This window comes from Fimicolochytrium jonesii, assembly GCF_025526975.1.
Source record: "Fimicolochytrium jonesii strain JEL569 chromosome Unknown EV422scaffold_21, whole genome shotgun sequence".
NCBI classification, from domain to species: Eukaryota; Fungi; Chytridiomycota; class Chytridiomycetes; order Spizellomycetales; family Powellomycetaceae; genus Fimicolochytrium; species Fimicolochytrium jonesii.
The window spans coordinates 100,528-122,258 of NW_026515688.1; the positions used below are offsets into that span (position 1 = coordinate 100,528).

The 21,731-nt window shown below is 54.8% G+C and overlaps 8 protein-coding genes across 8 annotated transcripts; 5 read left to right on the forward strand and 3 right to left on the reverse strand.

Moving 5' to 3' along the window:
• Positions 1-221: 221 nt before the first annotated feature.
• Positions 222-1,607, reverse strand: EV422DRAFT_168734 (Tctex-1 family-domain-containing protein). Its single transcript, XM_053065069.1, has 4 exons — positions 859-1,607; positions 646-779; positions 425-558; positions 222-344 (listed from the first exon to the last, which is right to left on the reverse strand). The coding sequence occupies exons 1-4, from the start codon at positions 1,119-1,121 to the stop codon at positions 297-299; spliced, it is 579 nt and encodes a 192-aa protein (XP_052923444.1). The 5' UTR covers positions 1,122-1,607; the 3' UTR covers positions 222-296.
• A 486-nt stretch (positions 1,608-2,093) lies between these two features.
• EV422DRAFT_579926 (uncharacterized protein) lies at positions 2,094-5,346 on the reverse strand (the record flags this gene model as incomplete). The annotated part of the gene is made up of 4 exons (XM_053073329.1): positions 2,094-4,475; positions 4,753-4,858; positions 4,914-4,925; positions 5,264-5,346. The coding sequence occupies 4 exons, from the start codon at positions 5,344-5,346 to the stop codon at positions 2,094-2,096; spliced, it is 2,583 nt and encodes an 860-aa protein (XP_052923445.1).
• Positions 5,347-7,445: 2,099 nt separating this feature from the next.
• EV422DRAFT_537188 (uncharacterized protein) lies at positions 7,446-10,836 on the forward strand. The gene has a single exon (XM_053070892.1). The coding sequence runs from the start codon at positions 7,939-7,941 to the stop codon at positions 10,795-10,797; it is 2,859 nt and encodes a 952-aa protein (XP_052923446.1). The 5' UTR covers positions 7,446-7,938; the 3' UTR covers positions 10,798-10,836.
• A 214-nt stretch (positions 10,837-11,050) lies between these two features.
• On the forward strand, positions 11,051-11,605 carry EV422DRAFT_169565 (uncharacterized protein). The gene is made up of 2 exons (XM_053065073.1): positions 11,051-11,307; positions 11,380-11,605. Exons 1-2 carry the CDS (start codon positions 11,193-11,195, stop codon positions 11,517-11,519), a joined length of 255 nt encoding a protein of 84 aa, XP_052923447.1. The 5' UTR covers positions 11,051-11,192; the 3' UTR covers positions 11,520-11,605.
• A 162-nt stretch (positions 11,606-11,767) lies between these two features.
• Positions 11,768-13,343, forward strand: EV422DRAFT_498716 (N2,N2-dimethylguanosine tRNA methyltransferase-domain-containing protein; the record flags this gene model as incomplete). The annotated part of the gene is made up of 4 exons (XM_053068039.1): positions 11,768-12,562; positions 12,638-12,775; positions 12,857-12,939; positions 13,007-13,343. 4 exons carry the CDS (start codon positions 11,768-11,770, stop codon positions 13,341-13,343), a joined length of 1,353 nt encoding a protein of 450 aa, XP_052923448.1.
• A 2,290-nt stretch (positions 13,344-15,633) lies between these two features.
• Positions 15,634-17,158, forward strand: EV422DRAFT_569541 (uncharacterized protein; the record flags this gene model as incomplete). Its single annotated transcript, XM_053072778.1, has 3 exons — positions 15,634-15,898; positions 16,450-16,586; positions 16,679-17,158. 3 exons carry the CDS (start codon positions 15,634-15,636, stop codon positions 17,156-17,158), a joined length of 882 nt encoding a protein of 293 aa, XP_052923449.1.
• Positions 17,159-17,870: 712 nt separating this feature from the next.
• Positions 17,871-19,024, reverse strand: EV422DRAFT_498879 (uncharacterized protein; the record flags this gene model as incomplete). Its single annotated transcript, XM_053068050.1, has 3 exons — positions 17,871-18,427; positions 18,495-18,696; positions 18,761-19,024. The coding sequence occupies 3 exons, from the start codon at positions 19,022-19,024 to the stop codon at positions 17,871-17,873; spliced, it is 1,023 nt and encodes a 340-aa protein (XP_052923450.1).
• A 164-nt stretch (positions 19,025-19,188) lies between these two features.
• Positions 19,189-21,706, forward strand: EV422DRAFT_508031 (uncharacterized protein; the record flags this gene model as incomplete). The annotated part of the gene is made up of 5 exons (XM_053068708.1): positions 19,189-19,263; positions 19,707-19,745; positions 19,948-20,065; positions 20,231-20,379; positions 20,693-21,706. The coding sequence occupies 5 exons, from the start codon at positions 19,189-19,191 to the stop codon at positions 21,704-21,706; spliced, it is 1,395 nt and encodes a 464-aa protein (XP_052923451.1).
• Between the last annotated feature and the right edge of the window lie 25 nt (positions 21,707-21,731).

Sequence of the window (21,731 nt, forward strand, 5' to 3'; positions counted from 1 at the left end):
GGTGGGCAGGACAAGTGCAGTATAGACCACTGTCGGATTTTCAAACGACACCACTACGAAGGTTCGTATGGAATTTATGGACCACCCATCGCACAGCGATATTTGGGTCCCATCCCACATTTAATGTGCACATATACACAACAATAACCCGAACCCGAAACCAGCGTCATCCCTCTCACGATCCGAGAGCCCTGATGAAGATTGACGACCCCCAACAACCTCCCTCCTCCCCACACACTCCCAAAAAGAATACTGTCCAAAAAGAATATTGTGCCCAACGCAGGGCATCTACCCATTCACTCAAAATAGCACCCAAACACAATCGCAACTGCAAAGATCGTCGCCTAAAGAATCAACCATGACAGCCCATCAGCCATTTTCCCATTTGAAAGGGCACCGTTCCAAAAAACACCCAGGTACATACGTTCTTGAATGACGCCGAAGCATACGAGTCCGTCGTTGTATCCCACACCGCGCGCGAGGCAACCCTGATCCCCTGTCCTTTAAACTCGCCGATGGTTACGTCCACCACGATTTTGTAGCGCTCATAGTCCAGTTCTGTCACAAAAAAACAAACAGACAATCAGAATGAGCGAATGATTCACACCTCCAAAACACCTCCGACTTGACTTTTGAAAAACGTACTCTTAACCGCCCCCAGAATCTCGTTTGAAATACTCTGCGCAAGTATGGGCGACTTCCCGCCTTCGTACTTCTGTTTCGTCAAGTTGCGGTGCAGGATCTCCTCCGCGATGCGGCGGACCGTCTCGCTCTGAAACCTGCCTCAAAAACAATCAATAATGACCCCCGCACATACATGCTTCCCCTCCCCCCCTCAAAATTTGCCCCATTACGCACTTCCGATCCGGCTTCAACTTAAACGTGTTCTCAAACACCACCGCGTTCACAGGCGCATCCGCGACCGTGCGTGCGCTCTGCGGGGCGCCTCCTGCTCCGCGCGGTTCCGAGAGATTCATCCGGCTGCCTGCGCGCGACATGGCGAGGTTGTTGCGGGAGCTGGAGGGTTTGGTGTGGCCGGTCGGGGCGCGGGTGGGTGGGGCGGAGTCCGTTGTTGCGGAGTGGGCGCGGGAGGCGTCGGTGGGGGGGTCTTCGGTTGGCATATTTTCGGCAGGGGTGGGTGCGAGTGGTGACGGTGGTGGTGTGGGTGGGTTTGTTTGGGTGGACTGTGTGCCCGATCCAGCCTTTCCTTGGAAACTACCGTCCCGTGGTGGACAACCAACAAGCTGTTAAGCGGAGAACAGACCAGTCCAACGCGTAACGCGTCTGCTGTTGACAGCGCCCGTTCCGAGACCGTTTCGGGTCGAGTTTTGCCTTCTATTCACATGCCCTGAGATTCTACACATTCATGATAATACCAAGCTATGCCATCCCGTCGCTCTCAACGTCTTGTGAGAACTGCGGCCGACATCAGCGCCTCCATCATTCTCCTGGCGTTATCGTTCGCGGTCGCCGTCGAGTGATTGGGAAAGGTGAGAGGGGAGTGTATTTCAGGTCCGTTGATTGAATATACTCATTGCACCATACATTCCACCATACATTCCACCGGTGAATGGGTCTCAAAAGTCCTCGAAGAAAGCGCCCGGCCAACGTTTCTATATACAAGCCGACCGGAGTTGGGAGCGGAGTTGATGGAGAGATCGGGGAGGGAGGGTCACGGTGTCGATGTAAGCAAATCAGGGGACATGAGGGATGGTTGAGGGATGGTTGAGGGGTTATCTAGCTAAAAAGCCACATACGCCGATTAAGGATAAAGGTAAGGTGCGAGAATTTACAAATTAGCGTTATGGGTGGTGGGTGGTGGTATATTTGGAGGCTCAAAAAGGGGGGATGGGGAATTGTCAAACTGGGGTGGAATGTTTTGCGATGGGCGCTGGGGAGCGGTGCTGGGGTTGGTTTCACGGTTCGTCGAGGGTAAGGGGGTGGTTGTGGCCCATTTTGCTGCTGGCGCGGTATTCCCACATCCGGGGTGTTTGGTTGCTGGGAGGTACGGAAGAGGTGAAAGATGGTGTCAGTATTCTTGGGTCTCTGCGCCGGGGTAGGCCCGGGAATACCAATAGAGAAGCTGAGTAAACTTACTTTTGCGGCAATCGTCTAAACAATATAATATGCCACTCGCAACCCGTAACAGCCGCCTTCTCCTTCTTCTTCCGTTTCTTCCTCGGCGGCTCCTCCTCCTCCTCCCGCTGCTGCTGCTGCGCGGCTGCAGCCTGCTGTTCCTCCGTCTGCGGCTTCGGTCGCGACCTGCGCCCACAGCTGCATATGATCACAACGTAATCCGATCTCGACGTGCGCACAAGGACGTTGAACCCCGCCATGCGCGCCTGCTCTTTTAGGAAATCCAGCGCACCGTCTCTGTCCTCGAATTTATGCCGGATGATACGGTTTTTGAAGCTTTCGTCGGCCGGGTTGAGCGGCTGCGAGTGGGAGTCGTTGTCGAAGAGGGGGACGTGCGGGAAGACACCGGAGCCGAGAGAGGATGGGATGTTGGGCGGTCCGCTTAGCGCGTGGTGGATCGCTGAGGGCCCTGGTGGTGGCGGGTTGGAGGAGACGGCGGAGATGGGGCCTGCGCTGTGTCTGAGGGAGGAGACGTAGGGGTTGAAGCTCTGGGTGGGACGACGGGCATAGTTTGCGTCGGCAGATAACGCCTGATCGTAATGCACGTACCCTGAAGAGGAGCAAGGTTCTGGAATCGTGGGACCGAAGATACGGTTTAGGGAGAGTGATGGATGTTTGCCCGGCGGGAACGGTGGGCGCAGGGTGGGCGGGAAGGCTGCTCCCGCATACGTGTGGTAGGGTGCTGGATTGTGAAGTGTCGTTGGTCGTCGGGATCGCGGTAACGACGTCAGTTGAGAGGGATTTAAATAGCCGGTACTGGCATGGTCATTCAGATCGCCGATATCCTCCGAGAACGACGCGCCGAGTGGATCGTTGGAACCGTAGAGGCTCCCACTGGCGCCACTTAGTTGCAATGGAAGGACGGTCCGATGTCGTTCGGCCGAAGGCGCAAAGAATTCGGGCTCGACCGGGTGATGTGAGCCTTCCAATATTGAGTTGATGGAGGAGGTAGGTCGGTACGTCGGGAAGGACTCTGCCCGTGACATAGCATAGTTGAGCCGCCGGGTCATATCCAGATCTCCTGGAGGGCCGCTCAGTAACGACGACATTGGCCCGCGCTCATCCGGCTTTGGGACGCTGTGAGTACTACTGCTCCCCTGCGAAGAATACCGCCGCCCCGGCAGAGAAAGATATGGCTGCACTCGTTGCTCGGAAACGCTTTCATAATCTGGCCAATCCTCGTCGTATGGTGCTGATGAGTGGGTCGACCTCAGCATGTCATTCTCCCCGGGTGCGATGGGTGGAAGCGGGTGGTGAGGGTAAGCTTCCGAATACGGTGAGTAGCCGACCGGTTGCTCGGTATAGTTTGGGTTCTGGAACTCATATGATATCGCCAGAGTTGGGTCTGGTGGATCAGGTTTTTGCCACGAAGGGGCCGGAAACCTTTGGGGTTGTCTGCGAAAACCATACTGATACGGCGGCTGGTCGTCGATGTCGCCTATGCGGCCGGTGCTCATCAACTCATGCAATGGTGGAACTCCCAGATCTGTCTCCTTTTTCATTGGCGGCGACGTTGGTTGCCGGGCCGCGTGCGTGAGCTCCGAAGGATCGGGACTCCTCGCCCTTTTGCGAGCGTTTTGCCGCGGTGATGTGGAAAGAGACTGATGATTCGATCGCAAAGATGGTACCGGTAGGGTGGACAATGATGTGCTGTTATGCCCAGGCGAGCGCTGGCCCTCCAACGAAGGGAAGCCGCCATCATCATTGTGAGTATAATTTTGCGACATGAGGGGAGGTATGCGAGTCATCGGTCGGTTAGGCAACTCGTAGAAGTTGGGAGGCCTGTCTGCACGATATCCTGTGCGCGACGGGAACTCCGACTCTCCGCTGTCCCGGGGGTCTGCAAACTTGAGATTGCGCGATTGTATCGGCGATAGCTCATTCTGCGAGCGTAAAACTTGCGTGGAGTGCTCCTGATACGGATATGGAAGTTGATGCGAGGGAAGTGGATCAGAGATGGGGAGCGGGTGGGTATGTGGATGATGAAGGTATGCTTGAGATGATGATCCTTGGCCGTGGCCTCCATGGTCGCCGGTCTGACCTAATCCTAAAAGACGGGGGTCTGTACTCCCGTAGTATTTCTTCTCGTTCGAGGCGGGTAATCGCTCCATTCGGAGGTTCGTGGACGGTGCGTTGGGATCAGCCCGATCGACCGAAGGATCATAAGGATACCCTCGCTCGTCATCGTAAGCATATGTAGCGTACGTCCGCTTCATGATGATCGTTTCTCCCGTCGATATGGATTTCCGGGAAGGCCTTCCTCTTACGCTCTGGAAGAACGGAGTCGGCCGCACGCGGAAGGTAATGTGATGGACGACGGTATAGTCGACCACGTTGCTCTACAAGATTATATACACTCTGGTTTTCCTCTTGCTGAGCGACGCTTCTTCGCATGTCGGGCTGGGGGGCGGGAAGGGACGGAAGGGGGTGCACGTCGGCCACACACAGGTTTCCGAGTATGGTGCCTATGTTTGAATATGAGTAGAATCCGATTAGTGCGTGTTTCCTCATAAGCAGATGATATGGAATCCGCGACCCATGCCGTGCCGGCGAGGTTATAGCGAGGACGACATCGGCATCGTCGGAGAATGGGGTTCCCCATGTTCCCACGCGTACATAGCTATAATGCTGAGCATGGCCATCCTCGTCCGCGCCCGGCCTTCCACGTCCATCAAAGACATCCTCAAGCTCGTCGTCGCCCGCTCTGAGTCCAGCGTTAACCCTCCATGTTCGCAGGATGTAAGTTGTTAGCTGAGCGTGGGGAAAAAACTACTCACCTGAACCGCGCCCTATGGACCGTGTTTCTTTACTGTGCCCCGACGCGACGGCTTTGGGGGGAAAAGGGCCTCTAAGGAGCTGGGAAACACTTCACCCACGATCTTAGAATAGAAGGTGGGAAAGGGTATTCTGCGCGCGCATGCTCGACGTAGGACGTTGTTATAGGGTCACCCCAAAAACCTTTTTGCAACCTTGTTTCGTGGTTTTGGGCCAGCCGCTCGTGCTTGTCCCCAGCGGCTGTCGCTCGGCTTTCCCCAGCGATATCCCCGAAGCGACCCCACACCGTAATACTACCTCCGGCCATTATTGGCAGCCCAAAGTAAATGCGATAAATAACAAACCTACACACCTCGGCACGCGGGCGGCCGAGTTGGGAATAGCAAAATCGTACAACTTATTGCGAGCCAACGCGCGGAACAGCGCCAACCTCATATTGGATTTGGGCCAGCAAATTCCTGGGGTTTTATATCATTCCGGCTGCAGCGCTCAAAATTGGGCGTCGCCAGGGGCCTTGTATCCGACGGAGTCTGCAACAATGACGAGGTGAGCGATTGCGGGGCCCAAATTGACTTACGGCTCGCCGTATGTGTGCGCGTCGCGCCAGGGGAAGCAGCCCGCAATACCGAAAACAGACGCGCTGCGTCGTGGCTGGGCGTTCTTCTATCTTCAACATCACGATTTCGACCGGTACCGCTCTTTGTTCACGTTTTACCGATTAATGTACGCTTGGACGGTACTTGGTAGGAGTAACCCATGTAACCGATCACCGAATTGCGAGGCTTGGGGAGTTGTGGCCGGTTGGACAAAGTCTACAAGGTGGACGTGCTCAAAGAACGCGTTCCCAAGGGTTCATGAATCTAGCGACTTCACTTCACGCCCGGGAATGCTATCCATATCGCGTTCGCAAGTTCGCATGCGTTCCCAAACCATGGACGTTGCAGGCCGAATCGGACGCTGGTACAGTAAATTGCGATCCTGGGTCAATTTGTGGACGTCATCGTTGGAAAGCTCCCAGGAACATGAGAAGATCGTCCTAATGTATGTACATAATTTCCTGCTGCGCTGCAAAGATGTATTCTTGTGAAACCTTTGGGAAACATCGCAATACCTCGCCACAGCTTCGTCGATTTCCGTTGGGATTCTGATCAGGATACATCTGCCGCACGCCTTTTTATGTCGAGAACATGGAGGCGCATTTCAGGAATTAAGCCGAGGATACTGCTCAATCCTTGCAGAGCTGGATTGCGACTCGAGGTGCCAATAGCCATCGAACGTGCGACATCCGGTTCCTGGGATATCGCACCGAATGCGACTTGAAACCACCTTGCAAGCTGCTACGTAGGCTCGTCTTTTCCTCGAGCTTTTACGTCGCTGATCCTGACCGGTGCCTGATGAGGCATGGCAATCTACGAACATACTGTACATCTCTGGCGCAGGCTCGTGATTCCTTCAATGACCCTCGCCTGGACGGCCACCTGCGTATTGGAGGACACCTGCATAGTGCACACTGCACAGCGCGGCATCTGCACACCCTGGCCTGACGAACAACATCGCTGACATGTGGGTGATTAACCCTGGAAATTGCTAACGAGGCGAGTTCAACAACTATAGCTTCAATCAATAATATCGATATGTACAGTACGTGGGTTACATCCTTCTTCTCTCCGACGGTGTTTGCTTTTTTCGTCGCCAACCTGACTGGTGTCTGGTGAAGCTCTGGTGAACTTACATCTCCACCCGTACACTAATGATTCCCTCATAACCACATGTTTATTAGTTCTCATTCCACACCATACAAGGTCTGATAGGAGGTAGATCGAGGAACATCCAGATACCCCTGGTGCGCCACTTTCTGACAGGAATCGACACTTCTCCCCCCTACCGGTCCCGACAAAGCACATCCCTTGAATTATGGATGCCGCCGCTCAACACACAAGCGTAAATGCACTTGGGCCGTTGGGTGCAACTCCCGTTACAACCGCGTGGGCTATCGGAACCTGCAAAAACAGCCAAGAAACGATGATGTGCAGTCGGATGTTCTTCAATTTTCGTGGGATCCAACAAAAGTTTGGCTCTGAAAGGACGAAAGTACCTCACCAGCTTATCACGTTGCGATATCATATACTATCGTATACCGTACTTAGTCGACCATGGCACAGACTTCCTGTCCGCCAAGAGCCTTGTTACTTTGAAGCGGTCCAAAAAGTTCGGAGTTGAAGCAATGCAAGGCACCCGTGAAACGGTCAGAATACGGCTTCCAACAGAAGGTAGTCCACATCACATGGTAGCACCTTCTAAACATATTTGCGTTTTAAGGTTCGGAAGGGCCCAGCGAATCAGAGCGCGACGAAGGAGGATTCACAAAAGTGGAGATCCAATAAGCGCCCACAGTTCATCCACATAGCACCCACCGGCTTCCATTTTGCGCGTTTTACTTAGCCGCTAGTTTAGCCATCACTCATTTTCCATCTCAAATCGGTCTAATCATGTAAACCGGAATATGGAATCGACGTCTGCTTAGCGTTTGTTCCATTTTTCTACCAACATTGCGCTGGGAAAACATTGACCAGGGACTCTCACAGGAGTGGCTCTTCACAACGACGGCCAACACAGAAGTTTTCTGGTGGGCAGGAACCAGGCCACTTACAACTTCCCCTGACTTTGTGTCGCATTCTAGAAGGCCGTAGCGGCTCAGCGTCGGTTCAGCCAATTGAAGCCACTTGCCTCACTGCCCTTTCTGATCTCAACGGCAAAGTTGGACTCCGGAGTCTTCCACTCAACTTCTCAACACGCCTTTCGCCGGAAGCTGGAAATTCTTTTCGTCTCGACTCGCCTGAGCCTCACCGCAGGTGACTGTATCGGTCCCGAAATCACAGTCCCTGAGGCAGCTGGGAGTACGTTGAAGTCTACGAACGAGCAAACAGCAAAGCACTACAGGGGAAGTTGGACGACAGACGAGAAAGAACAGGGAAAGGGGATTGTTTGGGAGACGGTCGGATATAGGTTCTCGCGCCCACATAAGGGATGGGGCAGCCGAACGAGAGCCCCAACCCTTTCGGGAAAGCATTCCCACAACCCTTGTTCCTGTCATACGAAAACGATCGTGGGTCAGCACCACCTTCGCAAGTTGCCTCCAACTACCTCGCACAGCAACATGACTTTGCAGCAGGCCACATGCCTTCGTTTGGGGGCATGGCCGAAATCGAAGATATCGACTCGCTCTTCAATGACCTGGTGGATGTGGGACGATTCGATGTGGGGCCGTTTATGGGGATTGGGGCAGATGAACCTGTGATGGTGGAGCTGGACGAAGAGCTTTCGGCCGTGGCGAATGCAGATTCAGCACAGCAGAGTTTGGTGGGCGGCACGCAGTTTGTGGATCCTTACCAGGTGACTGTACACCAGTCGCAACAAACGGGATTGGCGAACGTAAAGACGAAAACAGCTGCTCTGCGGAGGAAGCTCGATGCAGCGAGGAAGACGGTCGAGGGGTGTCCGGTCAATAGGGAGGAGACGCCACCATTTTCGGCCCCAGCAGGACCTTCCACAGGGACAGGCCAGCCATCCCACCCGAACGCAGGACCGTCTGGAGCTTCAGGGGCGCCACAACCGCAGCAACGAGGGACAGTGAAGCCGGGGAAGCGGAATAGGAACGGGGATAGGGAGAACAAGCGGCGGAAAGTATGTCAAGCATGCATACATTGCCGGAAAGCCCACATGTCGTGTGACGAAGTCCGGCCATGTCGGCGATGCGTCAGAAGGGGAATGGCTCACATGTGCTTGGACGCACCACGGCAGCCTGTGATCCCCAAGCCCGTCATCACATCCGCTGGACCGGTACCTATCCTTCCCGCACCCATGAAGGACGGAGACCAGATAGTGCCGCTGCCGGCGACTTCTGGGCAAATGCTGCAGCCGTTTACTCTCCCGCTGCCACCGCAGATGTCGCTCGCGCAACAGGTCTCCTTCCTCAACATGCTCACTGCGAATGCGAACGCAAACGCAAATGCGAGTGCGAGTGCGATTCAGAACACCGGGTCAAACCAATCTGATCCGCAAATCGGCAATGCATCGATAACCGCCCCAACTCCACATCCTACATCACCATCTCAGAACGTAAATACATCCGCACCCTTCCCCAATGTCGTATACCCGGACGCATCCTACATGAGCATGTTGACCGCGACCCTCAGTCCTTGCTCACCCGCCCAATCCGTCTCTCCCAAGACTCGACCAACGTCCGCTCAAAGCCCGGGCGTGGCCTCACCGTCGCAGACGCATAGCCCGATGCTGGAGATCAAATCGGATCTCGCGTCAACGCCTACGTCAGTGCACCAGGATTCGATGCAGGGTGTTCGACATTCCGCCAGTCCGGCACCACAACCAACTGCACAGCGCAGGCGGACTTCTGGACCATCGCATTCCTTCCTTCCCTCAGAACTCTTGGCATTCGCACCGCAATCGAGCACTGTGCCGTATCCCTCTGCGCAAACTCCGGCGACGATGCATATGGGCGATCGACCTATGAGCGCGTTTACTGTCGATAAAAGTGCTGCGTCGTCGCCTGTTTTCGCCGTGAAGCATTCAATGTCGCCGCATGTACATCCCCATTCTCCTTCGTCGAATATCGACACTGCTTTCCAACCGCAGCAAACGATGCGATCTCAACCTGGAGAGCAAGAAAAGCGGCATCCCTCGGTTCCGCTACCGCAACCGATGCCGACCGAATGCGCCGATTTCCAAACAATGCTCCCTGTGCAACTCCAGAAACCCGAATCCCTGTTTGCCAGCACGTCCGTCGGATCGGAGTACGCCGCGCTGGCCGACCTTTGGGCAACCGTCAACCACGCCACGGCCACGGAGGAGAGCGAAAACCAATCGAACAACGCGACCAACAGCCAGACAAAAGGCAACAGCAACTACACCTCCACCGCCCTCCACACCTGCACAAAAGAAGGCGAAAATAAATCCCGCTGCAACTCCTGCCCCTTCACCCTCCTCGAACGCTTCTACCTCACCGCCGCCGGCGACCAGCCCCCCTCCACCTCCCCAACAACCACAACAACCACCGCCGACCGCCTCACCCACATCCTCTCCGCGAAACGCAAAGCAGGCCTCCTCACACCCTACGACTACAGCTCCGGCTACGCCCGCCTCGGGCACCACCTGACAACCCAATGCTCCTCCACATCCCGCCAACGCATCCTCAACGTCGTCGCCTCCTTTCAAACCGGCCTCGCCCACCTCGCGCGAAACGTCACCGACACCGAGCTGTTACACCACGAAGACACTTTCGAACGACTGTTGTTGGATTACGACGTCATGTTTGGAATCACCGGGATCCCTGCGGCTATCTGGCGTAGGACAGGCGAGATTGTGCGTGCCAACCAAGCGTTTGCGGAGCTTGTTGGACTGGATTTGAGGTTGTTGGTGAACGGGATGGTGTGCGTTTATGAGCTGATGAATGAGGATTCCGGGGTGGGGTATTGGGAACGGTTTGGGAGGGTTGCGTTTGATGGGGAGGAGAAGGCGTGGATGGGGACTTGTACGTTGAGGAAACGTGCGAATCACAGGAATGAGGTGGAGAAATCGGTGAAGTGCGCGTATAGCGTGACGGTTCGGAGGGATACCGTTGGCGTGCCTCTCGTCTGCGCCGGCAACTTCCTGCCCGCCACGGCGCCGACGCCCACCCAACCGCCGCTTGTTATACCCGCTTGGGTGCAACAGGGGATGGCGGCTGGCAAGACCGTCGCTGGCGGGAGTAGAAGCATGAATCCCGCGAATAAGGCGACGGGTGAAGGGCAGGTTGCGGCGATTACGGCGGGGTTGGCGGCGTCGTCTGTGAACCCCAGGGAACCGGCTTATGTATATAACTTAAATTAATCTCCATATACATAGCTACGTACGGTGAATGAAAAAAACGTATTTGTACATACGACCGTCTTGGAAACCATTGGGCCATAGGACTTGGGATATGAGTCCTCTCCTCCCTACGACACGGCGCTCTTGACCATTGGGCCGGTAATACATATTCCGAGTGAGGCGATGAGTTTGCCACCGCAGCTACGTTCTTTTGTTGTGCGTGGGGTGGATATACTGTACGCTCTGGCTGAGGTCCTTCGCCTTCTGTTCTTCAAGTTCACGAGTGGACGCGTTTGAGGACAGGCGCACGCGAGGTTGTTCTTTTTCCTCTCGCCAAATTCGAAGGCCAACGCCATAGCAGAACTGCCCCTTGCTTTCGGGCGAAACAACTACACTCAGACAGGCACACACACAGTATGCCAGCGGATACAGAGCAGCAGAAGAAGAACAACGGGAAGGCCCCCGTCGACGAGTCGGCGCTTCCAAAATGGAAATCCTACGGTCCCGACGGCCAGGTCTACATTACCGAAGGTATTGTCAAACAACGAGGGCATGTCGCGGAAGACCCCTCTGTGAACATATGTATTAAAGCTATCAGCGCAGGGGCGGCCAAGATCGAGTTTCCGTCAGACAACTCCGTTTTCTACAACCCGGTGCAGGAATTCAATAGGGATATGGTGGGTTGGAAGAGGAGAGCGCAGCGAAGAGCGGGTTTAGGAGTGCGAGAACCGCTGAGCGTTTGAGGTGGTCACACAGTCTACGGCAGCCATCACGACTTGGAGCAAGTTGTTTTTTGTGGAGCAGGCGGCGGCGAGCGAGAAGAAGCCGAGGAAGAAAGTGGTTCCGCCAGAGGCTGAGCCTGCAGCAGGTATGAGAGAATACGAGGAGGATACGTGCAGGATACGTGATGAAGGCTCACAAACATCGGGAATCAGTAGCAACAGCCGCAGATCAGCCGGACACGCCCTACCCACCCGTCAAAATGTCCTACATGGACACATTCAAAGAGATCGACCCTAACACATTAGAAGATCCGGACATGGAATCCCCCGCATACAAAGACCAAAAATTCACAATCCTCGAAGCACTCTCTGCAACAGGTCTCCGCTCCATCCGCTACGCCAAATCAATCCCACAGATCAAATCCATCATCGCGAACGACCTCCTCGAAGACGCTGTCGCAGCCATCACCAAAAACGTGAAAGCCAACGGCGTCGAGGATATTGTCATCCCCAACAAAGGCGACGCTACGGCAGTCATGTACCAGGCGATAGGCGCCGGAACGAAATACGACGTTATTGACTTGGACCCGTACGGCACCGCCGCCCCGTTCCTAGACACGGCCGTTCAAGCGGTGTCCGAAGGCGGGTTGCTGTGTATCACATGCACGGATCTGGCGGTATTGGCAGGCAGCCAGCCAGACGCATGTTGGGGGAAATATGGCGGCATGCCGGTCCCGAACTCGCCGTACTGCCATGAAATGGCCCTGCGGATCTTGTTGCATACCATTCAGTCGTCGGCGGTGCGGTACAAGCGATACATCGAGCCGCTGGCGTGCTTCAGTATCGATTTCTATGTGAGGGTGTTTGTGAGGGTCTATACGTCGGCGCAGATGGTTAAGCGGGCTGCTGGGAAGACGTCGATGGTGTTTCACTGCACTGGCTGCAAGGATTTCGTTACCCAGCCCATCGGCAAATCGGCTGAGAATGGGGACGGGCGAAAGGTCGGGCCCGTTGTGGGTCCCAATGTTGGTAGCCATTGCGAGCATTGTGGGAAGCGGTTCCATGTACGTTACAATGATTTCTACCGCCCTACTATTAGTCGCCCATTCTGTTAACTCTATCACTCATTGTGCCCTCAGATTGGTGGCCCGTTCTACAACGGCCCCCTCCACAACCGCGAATTTCTACTTCGTATGCTGAAAGAGGTGCAGTCCGCGCCAGACGCGAAGTACGGGACCAAGCCGCGCATGCTGGGGATGCTCACCGTCGCGTCGGAGGTAACGCATCATCCCCGTCATGTCGTTTCTATGAGCAAGCGGTATGGGAAACAGAGCGCTAATGTTCCTTCATGACAACAGGAACTCCCACTACCGTTCTACTACGAAGTCTCCGTCCTCGCCTCAGTCGTACGCTCCACATCTCCCCGACTTCTCGACATCCTGTAAGCTCTCTTCGCCCCACCCCATTCTTCACCCCCCCTCTAACCCACCTCACCCTCCCCCACCCAGATCGGCCCTCCTGAACATGCGCTACTCCGTCTCACTAACTCACTGCTCCACCAACTGCTTCAAAACCAACGCCCCCGGCCGGGCCGTCTGGGACGTGCTCCGGAAATTCGTGGAGAACCATCCTGTGAAGATGGATAGTCTCGCGAAAGACGCGGCTGGGAGGACGATTTTGGCGGCGCAGGGAGGGAGTGTAAGCTTTGAGATGCATCCGAAAGCGAACCCGCCGAGTAGGAAGGTGAAGCTGGTGAGGTATCAGGAGAATCCGACCAAGAATTGGGGCCCGTTGGTATGTTGTCACCGGCTCTTGGATAGATGGATGTGTCGTGCGCTTAACTGATCTGGGGGCCGTGCGTACGTTAGGCAAGAGCCGGTAAATCCAAACATACGACCGGACAGGTGAAGCCCGCCAACCACAATCCAGCTGCGAACGGTAAGCTTTCCCACACCCTCGGCCACCAGTGGGAAATTCCTCGCTGACACCCCTCCCTCCCTCTATTCATCTTTCCCCTATCTCGCATATTCGTAAAGTCAAGAGAAAACGTGACGCCGACGAGGGAGATAAAGCTCCAGCAGAAGATACCGACGCGGCAAAGACGAAAGTGCCTCGGGCTGAATAGGTCCCATGTCCTGAAACCCCACGTAGCATATCATGCAGCGGGTAGCAAGACACTGCACGTGGTGGCTTCTACCTTGTCGCTCAATCATCGCCTGTCCTCTCATCCTGAAGAGGTCATGCCTGGGATGTGATGGGATGTGGTGTGACGAGCCACCGAGGTCGATCATGAGCCCATAGAACTATATAGAATTTATAGCCCGCACGTAGCATCCACCCACACTTCACGTCCCATCCGGAAGCGCACAGTCGCAACCCCTGATAGGGAGGGTCGATGTATGCATTCGAGTATGTATTTCATGTAGACGGAATCAAGATGATTCTGTATGTGTCTCATTTTTCATTTGCATGAGAGTTGTTCCTTTTACGTATAATATCACCATCCCTCGGGTACACAGGAACCCGTTGTACGGCACATACTGCTCCCATTTATGTTCTATTCTGTCGAATGCGACTCATGATGATTCAGAGATGACTACGTCCTCGCCATCTACCAGGTCAAGACCCCTCCATCCGCATTTCTCATCTACGCCGCTTGTCGCTTCACATCACCACCACCTAGAGCTATCCGGTTCCGGGAGAAACAAATCCGGGCACTCCGCGAGATCTCGAAACAGTACCGTGCCGCCGCCTTCATACCCAGCCCGAACCAGAGCCCTGCAATTCTCCATACAGAACCTTCGTTTTGAGACGTAGTAGATCAGCTTTCGATTGTTCTTCTTGGTGCGCCATTGCGGGAAGAGCGGGTTGGGCAAGGAATTATGTATGATGAGCGAGTTGGACAAGAGACCCGGTATGATGATGATAAGTCTTTCGATGGTACTGGGGAGCGTTGAGATGTATTTGGGTCCACCTCGTCCGTCGAGGAAGCGACGTCGGGGCCTATCACTAGACGGACAGTCTTCAATAGGGCATCGGCGAGAGATCCTATATCGTTGAGCATGTGTTCGTCAAGAACTGTCTGCAGTTTCCTGGATTTTCGCCGAGGTGGATCCAGTTTTTGTGGCGGGTCGTAAGGACCCGAGAGGGTCAGGCTGGTGATTTTCGTTACATATCGCGCCCAGATGGCGGGAAGGATTTTGTATGTGGTGCCGCTGCACATATATACGCAGCGGCGGACGTGAAAATGCCCGTTGGCATAACTTATGAAGCCTTCGTCATTTTCGTATCCAGGCGTCGTCCAACAAAAAAGCGGTTTCACAGCTTCCACATGACAGGTATCGAAAAGACGTTCAAATTGGGTAAGTTTATCATGCCACACCTTCTCCCGGTCTTCCTCATCGTCCACATCCCCCTGGTCTTCCTGGTCTCCCTCATCTCTCGCAACGGGGTCCGAATAGTCGAAGGCTACCTGCAACGTCTTGATCCAAGCACAGCGGGCCGGTTCCTGGTCGAGCGTCCGGCACAGAGCAGTGAAACTGTCGTTCCGGCGTGCTTCACACTCCGAGGTAACACTGACATGCTTGTAGACGTCCCGAAGAAGCACGGCTTAGAAGCCGTGAGCAGGGCGAGTCGAGTCTTCCCGTCGCAGTAGGATAGAATCACCCGAAATATCTCCAGTGGAATGCGCATCCGTGATACGTGGCTACCGATCCCGGTGGCAGTAGAAGAGCAGAGCAAAGACGTCGTGCTGACGAGTTCCGACATTCTTGAGTACGCAAATGCAGATTTGAGTGGTCGTCCCGGAGCTGGCGATTCCTTGGAAAAATGGGGTAGGGCTGAAAGGTGTCAACCGTGCGCTGTACTGTGCTCTATGTATGCAGCTATTCCGTACGTTGCCCGCCGTGTCCCGTGAGCGCCGAAAGAGGAGTCGGCTCGAGAAGCGCTGTGCTTGCTGAGGCTGCGAGAAAAGGATGTTTCGTGAGTTTTGATGCGGGGAAGCTCCTGTCTGAGAGCTCCTGGGAAAAAGTTGGAAATGGCCCGCGTCCGTGTCAAATGGAATTGGTACGTACAGTACATTCGCAAAACATCACAATACAGAAACAGTAAACCGCAGGCATCACCCACCGCAACGATGGGCGACAGGGGGCAGGGCGGTAGGTCGTCGCTCAACCAGCAGAAGCGATCCGTTACCATAACCAGCAGCGGGTCTCGGCAACGACCCACCCCACCTCCAAGTTCACCTTCAGTTCTCAACTCGGTCGTATCAGATCTTATGCGAGCAGCTGTCGGAGGGGTCCCCTCCATCGTCCCCGACGACGACTTACAACGCTACATTGCAGCGAAGATACTCGAAGAAACCGCGGCTGCAAAGAAGCGCTATGAGCACGACGGCAATAGTGCGTTCTTGCCGGCGAAAAGGCAAGTTGCATATCCGCCCGGGGCCGGTGACAGTCCTTTTGGTCAGTTTTCCTTTACATTGGTATGGGAAAATCGGGCTGGGGCGATGGTTTGATGTATGATCAACAAGCTGACGGCCGGCCCCAACTTTTCTCCAACACAGTCTCCCTAAACCGAACAAACGCTTCCTAGCGAACGTCATCAAAAGCACGGACGCGCACAACGATGCGCTCCTGCGGAAAGAACGCGAAGAGGCCCAGCAGCGGTTTGAGGAGCATCGGCGGAAAAGACCACGGCGGCGAGGGTCTCGGTCTAAATCTCGTTCACGATCGGACTCGGGGAGCAGAAGCCCGTCACGCCGATCGAGGGACGAGCGGAGTGGACGGTCTTCCCCGCGACGGCGGCGACGGAGGGAGGGGTCTGAATCTGCTTCGGACGACTCTACGTGTTCTGATGGCCGGCGCTCACGACATACACGGCGGCGGAAGGGCTCTGCGGACATGTCGGATGATGCGAGAGGGGGTATGAGGGACGTGTCGTCAACGCGTAGACGAGCACGGCGGACGGATACACGAGATCGTCACCTCGGAAGCCATCCGGAGTACGACGCTCGGACACGACCACGCCGAAGCAGCAGCGCAAGCAGTGCCGGGGCGGAAAGCGGTCGAATTAGATCCACACACCCAGGTACATCCCCCACATCACCCACAACCGCCCTATCACGACGACAATCAGCAGACCCAACCACTACTACGACCTCCCCAGCACTACCCAATCAGCGCATCAAACGCGGCCGCGGCGCCATCGGGTCCTCCCGTCTCGACAAATTCTTTGACGACGGTTATGACCCGGCCTTGGATCTGGACAACTACGACGATGCGAGTCTGGTGCATTATGTGGAGCGGTTGGAGGAGCTCGCGCGGAAGCCACGCGGTGGCGATGAGTCTTCCCGTACGGCTGCGTCGTCTCGAGATCGGCCGGGTAGGGAGCTGGATAGGGACGAGAAAAAAGAGGATCGAAAGAGGAGAAAGGAAAAAAAGGAGAAGAAAGCAAAGAAAGAGAAGAAGGAGAGTAATGGCAAACGAGATCGAGAGCGGGATACCACGTCGTCGCGTCGTCGGCGGCGATCACGGAGTCTCGTGTCATCATCATCATCTGAGGATGAGAGGGAGAGGAGGGGAAACCGGGGAAGGGAAGTGACGATGCACACTCAGTTGTCGAACGTACCGCGAGATCTCCCGACATCGTGTCCGTGGTGATTCCTTGTGGGAGATGTACGTTGTACCAATGTACCCGCCAATTTGGAACGATGGTTTAGTTTACACTGTTGAAGGGGGATGTGACATTTCCCTCTGCATAAGGGATGGCAGGGGCGTAGATAAACTGTACATTAGGCAAGTTATGTCTCTGTCGACCTATAGTGAATCCTACGTTCTTCAATTCTACACTTTTGTAGTTTTGATGAACATCCATCTCTGCGCAACAATCCTTCCATCGTAGAAGCGTGCGCTATTTTCTTATCGATGAACGATATCCAGTGGCAAACTTTGAAATCTGAGCCTCTGTCATGTTCAACATCGTCCAACAAGATATACCCGGATGGCCCTGCATGTCGCAAGCTCTCTATAGTGACATCCGGTCAGAACTTGATTCAGGCAGTGGAACTGCGACGCGGTCAGATTCCCGCTCGGCCATGCCGTCTTGTTTTCCAGCAATCGTCAGATGTAACGATCTCCCTATCGATGGTGAGCCTCATGCTCAGGCCGGATGCTCCCTCCTAGCAGGGCGCGACGAAATTTGCGACGGCTTGGGCAAAGGTGACGGAAGCTCTTGTAGGTCATCATCATGCAATCATTGAGAGATGATGACACCTCACGGAGGATAGCCTCATCCTCCGACTGCACTCCGACTGGGTGCTCTTTCCGCTTCAACTACAACTCATCATAAATCTCATCTACCATCCCCACCCAGTCAACCAGATTCCTGGAGTGCTCCTCCGGCAGTTCCCTGAAACTGAATGGAAAAATTTAATCGCAATTCAGTAGAGAAAAGTCGGACACCGCGCTGACCTTCTTCGCATGATGGACGTGACGTTGTCGAACTCAGCAGATGAAGTGGCTTCCTGCGCTGCCTTATATGCCTGCTCCGCCAGCGACAGTGACGTTTTCCATTTCTCGTAACTGGGCCTTCTGGCTCCGGGTCCGCCTGTCTGAAAGGATGCCATTCCGGGTGTTGAGTAAGCTTATGACGAGATGGGTGAAGTAAACGACCGCATACCTTCTCGCTTTTCGATATAAAACCTTTCAGCGACCGGATATAGCCGTCGAAAAACATATCGTAAAAAATGCCAAACATCTTCACGAGTTCTTTCGCGTCCGCCAGCGGATCATGGTGTCGTATCAAGAAGTTGGTAGATTGTTGGAAATTGGTACCATCGTAACGCCAGTACTGCCAGATGTCTCTGCTGCACAGGGCACCAGTGAGGATTGGGGTGCCCAGTTGCTGCATTACATTATTGTGCCACGCGGCTGCAAGTGACGATGGCGAGAGTCAGAATCCAACGACTCTCAAACGTGAAAGAAGGGCCATCCATACCTTCCAATTCCACCATCATTTGAGCGACGTCATCCTGAGTATACGTGTTATATTTGCACTCGATGACGACCACCACGCAAGCCTCCAGCACCATGTATATGAATTCGATGAACCCACCCGTTGACGAGGAACTTTCACCCAATTTGCCCTCCGCGTCATTGTTTATGACGCCGTTGAACATTTGCAAAATGGGGGTCAGCATCTACAAAAGGCATATGGTCAATGTTAAATGTGATAAAGGTGGGAACAGCAAGCACGTAGCCTACAGAATTCATCCAGGTCACTACTTTGGTCTCACTTGTAGCCTGGCTTAGCGCGCAAGTTGCCATTTCGTTGGCCTGAATGCCCTGGAATATGTCCTTGCACGTTTCCCTTGAGATATAGAGCACAGAAGGCCGGAACACCGGGATCTTCTCGACATGTTTGATTCCATATAACTCAAAGATGTGCTTCCACTTCACGTTTGAAAAAGACCGGCGCAACCTCTCTGTCACGCGAACCGAATGACAAAAGGTAAGTCCCACCCGCATGTCGTTATGAGTACCAGGGCGTTACCTTTGTAGTCCAGAAAATTGCTTAGCGGGACAAGGTTGGTCCGGGCGAGCTCAATGAGCATCCTCGCCCCGCTCGCGTCCCGCGAGAGTTCCTCGAACTTTCGTTCAAAGTCTCCCAAACTGATCGGGTCCGTGCGAGGATGTTTGCTCTGTTCGGCCGAAGCCTCCTCTTCCCGGCCCCGTTTCGATCCTGCTGCGGCCTGAAAGAACAGAGGGTCAGTTGAGTGCACTCTGGAAGGCGTGCTGGACAGCATTTGAGGGGAGGCCTTGAAAGCGGCCAGTACGGATACGCACCGAGCCGAAGCACCCGTGGAGCTGCTCATGTTGTTGTTGAAAAGAGATGCTTGTTCAGTGAGAGAGTGGAAGAGAGTGAGTGGGGGGACGCATATCTCTGACTAGCGCCGGTCAGAAATGAACCACTTCTAAGCCCCATCAAAAGAATGCCCCCCGCGACGAACTCGGCGACGACTTGGACGTAAAGCTTTCGAGAAGGAACGACTAAAGGTATTACCTGGCAGCTGAGAGAACACCGCTAGCCTTCCGATCCATGTTGATTTTCAAGCCACCAGGGGAGTAGTCGTCATCGCACCTCGTCGACCTAGGTCTCTTAACACACGGAATGGCTTGGAATTGTTGTTTCGATATCACGGGCAAACAGGACCGGAAGAAGCTCCCGTGGCGCTCCGTTTCCGGCCAAGTAAGCGAACGGTCGTGGTAGATCCCCCTTCAGCGAGAGAATAGAAAGTCGTGTCCCGCAATCTTGTAATTTCGAGAGTTACTCTTGGAGAGAAAAGCGCAAAAGTCTCCAGTTCGGACTCGCTGCTTTCTGCTCTTCTCTTTTTTCCCCACGATCGTCCGCATCTGCAATACACACACACATACACACATACACACACCAGGACTCTCACCCCATGACCTCAGCTCACATGGCTGATGACAACTCCACTCTCAGGGCTGCCTGGCTGGCTCACAAGCACACAAGAGGCTCCCCGCCTAAGGCTGTGCCTTCGCGTTTCGGTAGGTTCTCAATCAGGTTCTCAATCACTCATCGGCAAAGAATTGGTTCACGGGACGGGAAGCTGAGGCCGGCCCGAACGCACTGAGGATGGAGAAGAACCTTCAGGGGCCTTTGCTTTGTGATTTGTGACTGACAATCCGAATTCCACATTTTACATCTTGAAGAGTCCGACGCCGTCATCTCGTATGTTCCCACTGGCCTCATCTACCGTGGTCACCGCGAAATTGAGGTCCTCCTCGACCAGATGCGGAATTCTTATCAATGCATTGAGGAAACTGAGGTCTTGAGTACGATCTACGGACAGAATGATGTGGTATGTACTGAGAGGAAGGGAGGGAACTGCCGCTAGCGAAGGAATGCGGACTGTGGCCAGCGAATCGAGCGCCAGCGGAGCGAGTTCCGCGCCGTAGGCGCAAGTCATGAGCGAGCAGTGAATATGAGCGACAGCGAACAGTTGTAGTTTGAAGGCGAGCGATGCATGCCCGTATCTTCAACTGTTGGCGACCAGTCGTTTTTCCCGTTTGTTTTTCTGTTGTTTTTGTGGATGTTCTTTCTCCATCGTCCATGCACTTGCATGATGTTTCATCGACCGACACTGATATGTTTCATCTCTTCGCATTTCGCAGTTCGAAGAGTCGATCCTTACCATCCGCCATGAGCGTTCTATCGAGTACCTCTTGCCCGGCATCAAGGAAACCGGCAGGACCTTGAAATGTGCCATGTGTACCGTCTCGACTTTCAAAGACGACAAGCTCGCGTACCAGCGTGTGTACTGGGACCACGCCAGTCTCTTGCAGCAGGCCGGAGTCCTTCCTCCTAGTGTTAGGGGAAAGACGGCCACTAGCCCCCAGATTGTGCTCAAGGTTGCAGGCACTAAGGTTGAGGATGTCATCAAGGCTGCCCTCCCTAAGGAAGGCGCCGAACCCAACGCCGCCAAAGTGCAGCAGGAGCAGCAATCGGCCGCAGCTACTCAGGCTACTTCTGATGAAGACCGCCCCCTACAAAACAACGGGCACAAGAACGCGGCGGCCGACCACTTCGATGAGCAGCCCGTCGGCGCCACTGCTCAAAAGCAAGCCATTACCAAAGAGTACGTGACCCCCGACCCGGCCGTCGCCGTTGCAAACCGCAACAACCCCGTCACTGGCTCCCGCCAAAGCGTCAAGCTCCACGCTCCTCCCGGCGGCGTCTCCCAATTTAGTCTCGGCGGCGACGCTCCCGTGTCCAACGCGCGTGCCGCTCAACAGCAGCCCACGCCTGCCCTCACCGAAGACACCGAAGCAACAGCCAACTTCGCCGCCCGAAACACCTACGCCGCCCGCAACCGCGGCTCCTTTGCCTTCGACTCCTCCTCCCCTACCCCTTCCACCACCACCACAACCGAAGACCCAGCCCTAACCGCCAACAACGCCGCGCGCAACACCTACGCCGCCCGTAATCGCGGATCCTTCGGATTCGGCGACGACTCAACCCCCAGCAGCGTCACCACTAACCAGCAGCAGCAGCCGAGGTCGACTGGACGCACCCATTATGCGCCGGCGGAGAGTAAGATTGGCGCGCCGCCGGTCACGGGAAGTAAGGTGCCGAGTGTTAAGTTGCATGCGCCGCCGGGGGGGCAATCGCAGATTACGTTTGGATAAAGGCGTGTGCACATGTGGGTGGGAC

Coding starts and splice junctions, on each gene's coding strand:
- EV422DRAFT_168734 (XM_053065069.1), bottom strand. CDS start 1,121: ATGCCAACCGAAGACCCCCCCACCGACGCCTCCCGCGCCCACTCCGCA. Junction 780..858: donor AAGTTGAAGCCGGATCGGAA/GTGCGTAATGGG, acceptor TTTTTGAGGCAG/GTTTCAGAGCGAGACGGTCC. Junction 345..424: donor CTTCGGCGTCATTCAAGAAC/GTATGTACCTGG, acceptor TTGATTCTTTAG/GCGACGATCTTTGCAGTTGC.
- EV422DRAFT_537188 (XM_053070892.1), top strand. CDS start 7,939: ATGGGGCAGCCGAACGAGAGCCCCAACCCTTTCGGGAAAGCATTCCCA.
- EV422DRAFT_169565 (XM_053065073.1), top strand. CDS start 11,193: ATGCCAGCGGATACAGAGCAGCAGAAGAAGAACAACGGGAAGGCCCCC. Junction 11,308..11,379: donor CCAGGTCTACATTACCGAAG/GTATTGTCAAAC, acceptor CTATCAGCGCAG/GGGCGGCCAAGATCGAGTTT.